Raw genomic sequence first — 10,538 nt, forward strand, 5'->3', positions numbered from 1 at the left:
AGAAAGCTGCTTTTTCATCCAGCTTGACTGCACTTTAGCTTATTTCAAGTGACAGTTTCCTAATCCCTTCTTTGGCATCATTGATGATGATGATATATGGTGTTTTATGGCGCAAGGGCCATTGATGGCCAAAGAGCGCCAGGACCTGATAATTTGGCATCATTGCTTTCGCCTTGCATGAACAGCCACTAAATATATCAGCCAGTATTTTAAGGAGTTGACGATATCCCACATTTACAAGGTAAATGAAGTTGTATGAATATTTGGAATTATCCACATTGCTGCACTGACTGAAGCACATGTCTTGGTGATTGGATGAACGCTAGGTACTCTATTTCCTAAACCATGATTCTGTTTTTTACTAATGCATTGCAGTATCAGTCGATTGTTGTGCTTTGGTCTACATCCTTTATCACTGTTGAGAAGGTTTGACCCAGTACTCATCCCGAAGTACCATTCAGTTCTCGTATCAGATTTCATCACTGCAGCATAAACCCATGTTATCCTGTGATAAAAATGACACTGCAATTACTGCCTGAGATACACAGGAGCCACTAAAACCGACAAACGAAAAAGAAAGCAAAGGGTCTTGCTCGAACTTACCAATGCCTCAGTTCCAAGAAATGGAAACAGTAAAAGAGCATCCAACAGGGTGAGGCTGCGAAGCTCTTTATGCCTGTCCAGTGCTGTTGCCCGCAACCTTGGCCTTCCTGTTGCTTCATTGTGGCAGGCTGCATTATTCTGGAGCCTTTCGTTATGAATTTGCAAGGACTCAACGGTTTCTCCATATGTAGTAAGATGGCTGCAGTCCTGAAATGCAAGAAAAATAAAATGAAATGGTGCAGTGCAACTACAAGAATGCAGACAATCACTCATCCAAAAATTCAGCAGGTCCCACGCATCACGGGAATCTGTTTCATGCAAATCAGACAGCAAGCAGCTGTCTATGCTGCATTTTTTTGGCTTTGTGTGAAGCATTACGAGGTGGACTGCCACGTTTTCGTAAATGAAGTAGTTGTGTGCAAATCGTGCTCTTACTGGGCAGGCTGACTACATTGACGTTTAATGGGCCTGAGGTAAAGTCAGCACTCATGTTAGAGCAAGGACCTCGGTTTTATTGAAACGAAGCGCACGCCACGGTGCGACTCACATTTCGCATTGCTCGACCCCGGAGCAATACCCTTACGAATGCTACGTGTGATATTCACAACATCGCACGCTACGATGTGACACTGCGAATATGATACGTAACATTCTTTAGTGTATTCTCCGCATGCAAATTCGGCACTCAGCAGCTTTGGACTTTATTGCGCGCGCAAAGCCACAAAACTCAAACAACGCAGAAGCTGTTGAATGCCAAGAGCTTTCAGCCGCAGTCCTCATGCTGACATAAAACTTGATTGCTGTGTTGCGATGAACAAACAATCAGTTGCCAAACATCTTATCAGAGAAAAAAGTACCGTCACATACGTGGTGGTGGCGGCGGTACGTTATAAGGGAGGGGTGAAGAGCACATTTCAGGCTAATGAAACACTGGAGTCTTGTGCCATGGTCACAATGTGAATGCAGTCACAGGATGACTAATGCGGCTTTTACACTGCTCTTATGCAAAGAAATACTTATTTATCAGAAAATGAAAGTGTAATAACGTAACAGGCATTTGTTTATTGTTTTCTTGATACTTTCAATGACATGGCACTCTGTTAATTCGGTCATTTTTTTTCGGTCTGATGATATCCAAATTGACGAGCTTTTATTGCACAATGTAACTAATTTATTTTTCCTGCATTTGTCACTTTAGTTATTTAAAGGGGTGGTGCCACCAAATTTGTGGCTTGCGCGTTCTTTGCTGTAAGCGTTTCCTATAGCTCCAGGAAGCATGATGCAAGCACCAAGATTCATGTGTTCTCGCTAAATAATTTAATATCGCCTTTTGATGTGGACAACTTTCGGTTTCGGTTTCTGGGCGCCGAGGTTGGGCAGTGACGTAGAAGAGTAGGAGGCGTGGTCACGTGACCACACAAGGCTGTGACGCTCTAGCCAGGAAGCGATCGAAACTCGGCGAGTGATGTAGCAACCGATGCTTTGCCGGCACTATAGTGAACTAGAATATATTCTAGTTCACTACAGCCGGTACGTACGTTGCGGAAGTGGTGGAGGTCCGGAGGTCACTCAGGTTACTACTGCAGATTTGGTGTGACGTCACTGCAACTTTCGTTGCCCATCCTACCAGGGGCGTAGCCAAGGGGGGGGGGTTGGGGGTTCAAACCCCCCGCGAAATTTTTCAATTTTGCTTGCGTATATAGGCACGCACACATACAAACGCACGCACGAACATACATAAAGTATGGTTGAACCCCCCCCGAAAAAAATTTCTGGCTACGCCCCTGCATCCTACAGATCTACGTCAGTGTTGGCGCGCTAGCGATGGGTTTCGATCGGGAGAATGGGCATTTAGGTACACTTTGGAAGTGAATTAAAATATATTCTAAACGTTTGCTGTGTCCAACCCTTCGTGTGGAATGTCCTTGCATACAGAGGAAACCCACAACAGGCTTGTTATAGCCTCGCAATTTGATGACACCACCCCTTTAAGAAATCGGCTGCCACACAGCACTAAATAATAGCGCAGCACCAGTGGTACTGCAGCTGCTGCACCAAGATACCATCAGAAGATGCAAGAAATATTTTTCAAAGCAACTCACAAAAAGACGGCACAATTTGTTGTTTGCCACTTATTCAGATGGCGCCTGCATTTGCTTTGGCAGACAGCGTTTCTTTCGAATTAGCATTTCCTCCGAACAGTTTTGTAGCTTTTTTCTTGTGTTGTTGGAACTTGTTCCTCAGGGCGATCACCCATGATTCCTGTAAAGTTTTAAACACATACATTAATAACAATCATTGAAAAATTCATCAGTGTTGCAGGTGTACACACGGAACTAACTACACAAATGATATAGCTGACGGCACCATTATAGCACCAAACTTGAACAGAACTAATGAACCAGACACCATGTAGGGCCCAGTATGCACGGTTTTATGTTGCTGAAAGAAACACTGAACAAAATTTTCGCCCCCTAGATTCTCAGCCATACTGAAAGATTGGGTGCCGCATTCTGTAGCCACAACCTTCATTTCAGGCAGAAACTAATGGAAAAGAATGAATTGAATGAGTTTTTCACAAATTGCTCCGTGCAGCGGCCATGCTGTGAACTAGAGGAGGTGATGCTTAACGCCCCTGGCAATGGGAGTGCCAACTTTGCCAGCCGTTGCCTGCATCTCTCAACTGGCTCTGCTTTCACTATGGTTCCTAGAGCCCGTATGATCGGCACCGACAGCGAACAATGCTCTTGGTTGGGGTAAAGGCCCGAACGGGTGGGGCACACCTCAGTGCCTTTGTGAAAGCCGTTGAGTGCGATGCAGATGAGAGGCGGAAAAAGGGAGGTAGCAGAACAGGAAAACACGCACCCTGCATTCGCCAGGGAGGCATTTAATCTCACAGCCGTCGATGTGCCCCTCTTACTCTGACGTGCAGCTGTCACGCACTGTTAATCCACCAAAACTACACCCAACTGTTAAAATATGTGAAACTGTTTATCTGTCACTAGCTAGCGCCTTTCAAGTGGTATTTTGTCATTTTTTACCTATTTTTGTTAAGCATTGCTTTAAGAGCTACATTGAGTTCATCACATATCAACTAGCTAGCCCATCTATCGTCCTTCATTTTCCTGCACTGAGCATGACTGTACCGCTATGACGAGCATTCTGAAATTTTCATGGCAAATGTATCATGAATTTGGAATGTCCACGCGCAATTTTCACCAAAATGAGAGCACACGTCACTTCTGTATCAACATAAATACAAATTTTGCTCTACATGTTACCGTAGATCCCACCTAAAGCATCAAAACAAAAAAATGGCAGCACCTATAAAAAACAGGTTAAATCATAAACAGCAATTTGATCTGCAATTTGAAGGGTCCTTGTTTCAAGAATGTCTGTGGCAAACTGGTAAATGTGTGGTGGCGCTCCAGCTTATGACACTCCTGAAATGGTGAAGGCTATATCATTGTACTTGAAAAGCTGAGACAAAGAATTAGGTGGTCAACTGTCACTTAATGATGTAGCAGAACTTTATGCACGAGTGGATGCCTCATTGCTTGTAGACTGGCAGACAGATGTTGCAAAAATAGCAAAGCAGGCTGGCATAATGCAGGGCATATTCCCACCTAAAACTTATAAAAATGAAACTAAATGTTGCAGTTTGATGCGTCCAAACCACAATATTATTATGTGGCACACCCAAATGGTGGGGAGTCCAGATTAATTCGGACCCCCTGGTGTTTTTTAACGTGTGTCTACATTGGTAGAGCATCGGGGCGCATTACACGAAGGCTACAGGTTCGGTCCCTGCCAGCGGCAAGTTGCCTTTTGTCCACTTTACTTTCTTCGCATCTACTATATTGCGATTACCACAATGCACTTAAAGCAGTACAGTTAACACCTCCTATACCTTCTTTGGCTTCATTATCTGCTGGTCTTTATCAAGGTTGAATCTGAGCACATGGCTTTTGTATTTTAAGCCTTAATGAAATGTACCCACCACAGACGAGACACAAGTTCTGCATTCTCGTTCATAACAATGGTACACGTTCACCACAAAACTGCCCCAGCAGGCACGCCTTTTTTTTCATTCTTAAAGGGACTGTCTCCCGCTCGGAAAAAATTTTCTGATTGTGGTGAAAATGAGAATATCGTTCGTCGCATCGGCAGCCACGAGGATGCTTTTGCGCCATAAAAGAGGAATTATATTTTTAATTTGATGTTGAAAATCGTGAAAGAATGACCGCTAGCGTCACCCAATGGCGATGTGGTTCAGTCTACTGGTATGACAAGAAATCCACACAGGTAGACTCATTTTGCTTAAAAACAAACATGTATAACTTGAAATTGTATTTTACGCACTTGAGGCACCCTTCGGTTGCGTCAGAGAGTAATTTTTTGCTTTTTTTCTCACGCATCCAAAAAGGCGCCTGGTGGCGCTGCTTACGGTGCCATCTTCGATTTCGTCTGCTTCAACTCATGCGGTAGGCCATGCGGCTCTCTGCGCTGATCGTACTGTGCTGCTGTATTGTTGTTAGGATGTCTCACATGTACTGCGCTGTGAAGGCGCGCATTTATTGATCGACTTGGCTTGGATTGCGGCAGCTGTGCTAAAATAAACGCATAGACTGCGATTACAGCAAAACAAGTGTTCTGTAATCGTATAATAAGGCTTCATTTACCGCTAGCGCACTGAAAACGATTGTTACCATTCATTACAATAGTGTTCAGCGAAAATAAAGTAATCCTACAGAAATCACATGTGCTTTCGGTTTTAATTTTTACCGGCACTACAATCGTCATCGCCTCCACCAACCAGTGTTGTGGGCATGTTTCACGCCAATGAAAGAAGACCGAACGCAGATCGAAAAATTCTGTTTCAAAAATTTCTACTCACTTTCCAGAGAAACCGCTGCAAGGTCGGACACTTCAGATGGTACGCTTTCTATTGCGGTACAAAACAGAAAAGTGATGAAGGACCGTACACAGTCCCTTTAATGCAAACTTTGATTGCCCCTTATAACAACTGATCTGCACCAAAATAGCAGCTAGGGATAGACATGCTTCATTAGAAGAACCAGAGATCAACATCATGCTTAGCTCTTACATGACCAGAAAAATTTACAGTCACAATGTAAAATGGCAACTAGTATTGCAGCTACACAGTGTGGTAAGGTTTTGTGGCACTGCAAAGATAGAAAAAAGAAAGTGCGATGTCCGATGCTCTTAACAGGCTGCAACCGACCCTATCTGCAAGGTGTGGATGAGCGGTGACCAATCTCTCAGCAGCTACCCGATAGAGCTGCCTGGACGGGTACCTGTACACGCAGTGAAATAACCCCAGTGAGAACTGAATAATGTGAAACTTTATATTCTTGTGCATAAAAAATCCCAAGATAATGTGCCTTAGAAGAAAAACAAATCTTACAAAAACTCTATAAATGAGCATTACAGATGCTAGCAAAACGAAGGACAACAAAACGGTAAAAGAACAAAAACACTAGAGACACATTCAGATGAACAGAATTAGCGCAGAAGCCCCTTGCTTATTGCTAAAAACAATCATTGAAGGCTTCATACAAGTCTTCTATAAAACGAGTTTGTCAGAGCAGCTTGTACGTATCTTTATTAAAGCATTATATCGCCTTTACGCAATAGAAATTATTTTCAGTGTGCAATAAATGATCGATCTTCCCGAAGGTCGCTGGTTTGATCTCGGCCACGGCAATCGCTTTTCGGTGGAGGCGAAATGGTAGAGGCCCGTGTACTGAGCGATGTCAGTGCGTGTTAAAGAACCCCAGGTGGTCGAAATTTCCGGAGCCCTCCACTATACGTGGTATTCACGTGTAAGCAACGCTGCGCCTGGCTGCGCTTCATTGAGGCATGACGGGAAAGGCGCGGCGAGACTTCCGCTTCCTGTCGCCATGTTTTTGGGGGAATGCTTTCGTTCGTGGTGCTGTCAAGCATAGCGCTGAGCATTGAAATTTGGAGTCATCGACTAGAATTTCAATCATGGTTAATTGTGCTGTGTTGGGATGTAATAATGAGTCAAGGCGGAAAGCTGACTCTAGTGAGAAGACGAAGGTCTGCTTTTTTTTCCGTTCCGACTGTTATTCGTCGTCAGTGCGATCATACCCTTGAGATCTCAACGAACGTCGGGCAGAATGGTTTCGTCGCCTCAACCGTGGAGATATTAATACAAACGCTACTCACTACAAGGTCTGCAGCGAGCACTACGTTTCTGGTGAGTGAATATTTGTCGTTCTTTTTATAATTTCATAGATTGGTTAGCGTATGTTGGTCGACGCTAGTAATGGTGTAGCGTTTGTAGTTTTCAAAACGTTTGAAGGCTTGTTTTAGGTAGCGAACTTGAAGCTAGTTGTGTAAGCGTAATTATCCTAAATAGGGACGCTTGCACACCCAAAACAAAAAAGCTGCGGAAACAATTTGCGCTGAGCTCATTGCTTTTTCCTTTAGTGCTGGCAGCGACGCGCTCCTAAGCTCGAGTTCGTGGTATCAATTTTCGGTCACAGCAGCCGCGTTTTCACGTTTTCGAAACGCAGGGGTGTCTGTATGAATGAATATCCCTTTGGGTAATGAACCCCAAGTGGTGTAGAACCCTTTCTGCGGCGTGTCTGGAAGTGTTGTTGGCATGTAAACTCCAGAAATTAACTAATGGCCAGGCTAAATTATGCCCGTTGGTTTTTCTGAGTTGGTGTGGAAGCGAAACTTGTGCTATTAATCCCGTTGCTTCATATTATTTTGCGCAGGAGCCCTTAGAACAGGGCCGAATTTATTTCGTGTGGTTGTGGCTCGACTCCAAGTAATGGTTGAACTTCTTGCTACTGCAGCGAGTATCTCTTGTTAGAAATGTGACAGTTTTCTACAACTTTGTGCTGTGCTAACACAGTCTCGTTTACACCTTTAGGAAGGGCATCCTACCTGATGGACGTTACAAACCCGGACTGGGCACCGAGCTTGCACCTGGGGTACGACACTAACTCAAGTACTAAATCCGAAGAAAGGTACGTTTGAATAAGCTACTTCTGGTAATGCACAACGAATTTGAACTGCGAAACTGCCAAGCAATCAGTGAATACCACGCATGCAAGGTAAATATGAATGAGACCTCAGTAGGTGCTAGTAGACACGGTAGGTGGTAGTAAATATGGCAGCTACATTTTATGTAGCACTTTAAACAGCAGAAGGCCACCAAGAGCCAGGCAACCTGAGCATTTTTGCATTATTTATCGAAAGTTATCTGTTACTCGGGTTGCCTGTGATGCAAGCTGCAGTACAAGTTACACAAGCATCAAGTTATGAGCGCCAATAGATATGTTGAAGTTATGAGAATAATAGTTTCAGCAGAGAGCAGGCAGGTTGTAGCTTACGAAATGGTGAAAACTCTGGTAAGTATTGTTGCCAATAGCAAACAGTTGTAGAGGTCCAATCATCAGTGGAAGTAATGCAGCATAGACGTTTTCGCATAGAGGCTTTACATTTTATTTCAGGCACCAGCGACGTTGCAAGAGGGCTGCGACCTCAAAGGAGATCCTCAAGGCCAATGGCAGAGTTCTCCAGTCCTCAAATAAATTGAATGTGCAGCAGAGCACTGTGTGCAGCACTATCACGGGTAAAATGGTTTATTCATACAAGAGACTTTCCTTTAAGGCATGCAGCATCGTCATAAAACCTTGTTTGCATACAGGCATGCCACTTGGAAGCCCCAATGCAATGGATAACAAGGAAGCTGATGAGCCACTAACATCTCGTTGCACAATCAACAGCGGTTCAGGTCAGTGCCCCATGCGAGCTGTTCATGGCTTATTCATAAAAGGGAACTGTTTCCTTTAATGACATTCAGCGTCTTGTTTTTATACAGGCACACCACTTGGGAGCCCCGTTGCAGTGCATGGCAAGGAAGCTGATGAGCCACATGCATCTGATTGCACAGTCAACAGCGGTTCAGGTCAGTGACCTATATAAGCTGTCCATATACTAGGCAGTATTTTACACCACAGTGTGATTTTAATGGAATGAAATTATAGCCCTGCCACGGTGATCTAGTGGTTATGGTGCTCGACTGTTGACCCGAAGGTCGCGGGATCGAATCCCTGCCGCAGGCGAAAATGCCGAGGCTCGTGTTTTTAGATTTAGGCGCACGTTAAAGAACCCCAGGTGGTCAAAATTTCCGGAGCCCTCTACTACAGCGTCTCTCATAATCATATCGTGGTTTTGGGTCGTTAAACCCCAGATATTATTATTATTATTATTGTAATGGAATTATAGTGTTTCTTATGTTACTTGATCTTGCAGGTAGTGGCAAGTTGGCTACCTTCTATCTTGGTGTCACTTGTCTTTCTGGCAAAAATAACAAAACCTCACTATATGCCCATCGTCTACCCAATTGCTTGCAGTAAGCAGTGTCACATATCCAACAGTCCTGCAGTGTAAACTATTTGCTGTTTCCCTCTTTCTGGAGCAGTGGGCCCATTATGTGAGCACAGGATACTTGAGGTAGTGATAAACCAAGGCTGTTGCAGAAACAAAGTTCATGGTTGTGAAATACCAATGACAACACTTCAATGCAGGCCAATCCACGCTGAAAGTAGCTGTAACCAGCTTCAACCTGCAGCCTGCTGCACCAGTAGCTGAAGATTATGATACTGCAGCGGACTTATATTGTAAGTGATCTGTGTTCGCACAGTTGCTAAGGACCTGAGTACTTTAAGAACATTACTTCAATTACTGACAACAACTCACTGCAGGCCCACCATTTGTGCCATCACCCGAGGTAGGCAGGGCCTCAGCTGGTTCTACTGTTGGAGCTGCTGTGGATGCCTCATCTTGTAAGTACTGCATTCGTTCAGTTGGAGCAAACCAGAAGTGTTCAACATAAGCGATTCTAAGAGTCACTATCTCGCATTCTTTATCAGATGTAAAGTTTTCTGAAAGTGCTGTTCAAGCCACCACTTCGACAGCTGAAGCTTCAGTAAACACCACTTCATGTAAGTACAATGACAAATATTTCAAGCACCGTGCACCTGAATATTACAAATGCATAGTAATGTATTGCCTTTACATTTATTTCAGCACTAAAAGATGCTGAAACTCAAACAGACATTACAGGAAGTATTCTGAAATCTTTTGAAGCCGATAACCAGGCTCTACGCACCGAGTTGCAGGAGGTGAAGGGCTCTCTAGACACACTTCAGCTATCGAAAGCGTCTTTGGAGCATGATGACAGCAGTGTGCAATTTTACACGGGCCTACCAAGCTATACTGTTCTGATTGTACTGTTTACTCTTGTCGAGAGTAGTGTGTCACACAGGGCAAACAATGCTCTTGCAAAATTCCAAGAGTTTGTGCTAACACTAATGAGGCTGCGATTGGGAGCGGCCTTGCAGGACCTGGCTTATAGATTTGAGGTAAGTGGATTAATTGCACTGAGTATTGTTGCAAGCGCTTATTTACAGTTGCATCATGTTCTCGAGGGTTAACACTCAGCGGCAAGGTGGTCCCGTTTGCTTCATAAACCAGTAGCTTTCAGGAAAGCGTTTGGGACTAAACGTGGCTGTCATAATAGACTGTTGACTTTATCTTTCAGATCAGCCAAGCCACAGCGACACGAATATTTTACCGGTGGATCACGACCATGCATGCATGTTTAGGGGAGCTTGTGGAGTGGCCTAGCCGTGAACAGCTGCAGCAGACCATGCCAATGGCTTTCAGAAAATCGTTTGGGACAAGCGTCGCTGTCATAATCGACTGTTTTGAGATATTCATTCAGCGCCCTTCGTCAGTGCTTCCAAGGTCGCAGACATGGTCGCGGTATAAGCACCATAACACAGCAAAATATTTGATTGGAATAGCACCTCAGGGAGTTATCACTTTTATTTCAAAAGGGTGGGGAGGTCGGACCAGTGACAAACTTA

General features: G+C 44.2%; 1 protein-coding gene across 1 annotated transcript; it reads left to right on the forward strand.

Annotated features, from left to right (window-relative positions):
• The first annotated feature begins 6,436 nt into the window (after positions 1–6,436).
• On the forward strand, positions 6,437–9,673 carry LOC119397242 (uncharacterized). The gene is made up of 7 exons (XM_049416761.1): positions 6,437–6,847; positions 7,532–7,628; positions 8,115–8,236; positions 8,312–8,398; positions 8,486–8,572; positions 9,195–9,287; positions 9,372–9,673. Exons 2-7 carry the CDS (start codon positions 7,549–7,551, stop codon positions 9,500–9,502), a joined length of 600 nt encoding a protein of 199 aa, XP_049272718.1. The 5' UTR covers positions 6,437–6,847; positions 7,532–7,548; the 3' UTR covers positions 9,503–9,673.
• Positions 9,674–10,538: the final 865 nt, after the last annotated feature.

The sequence above is a fragment of the Rhipicephalus sanguineus genome, chromosome 6, assembly GCF_013339695.2.
Source record: "Rhipicephalus sanguineus isolate Rsan-2018 chromosome 6, BIME_Rsan_1.4, whole genome shotgun sequence".
NCBI classification, from domain to species: Eukaryota; Metazoa; Arthropoda; class Arachnida; order Ixodida; family Ixodidae; genus Rhipicephalus; species Rhipicephalus sanguineus.

Bases quoted from the DNA above. Each gene is read 5' to 3' on its own strand.
- LOC119397242 (XM_049416761.1), top strand. From the start codon at position 7,549: ATGGACGTTACAAACCCGGACTGGGCACCGAGCTTGCACCTGGGGTAC. The intron at 8,237-8,311 runs GTAAAATGGTTT...GTTTGCATACAG, and splicing joins TGTGTGCAGCACTATCACGG to GCATGCCACTTGGAAGCCCC. The intron at 9,288-9,371 runs GTAAGTGATCTG...AACTCACTGCAG, and splicing joins TACTGCAGCGGACTTATATT to GCCCACCATTTGTGCCATCA.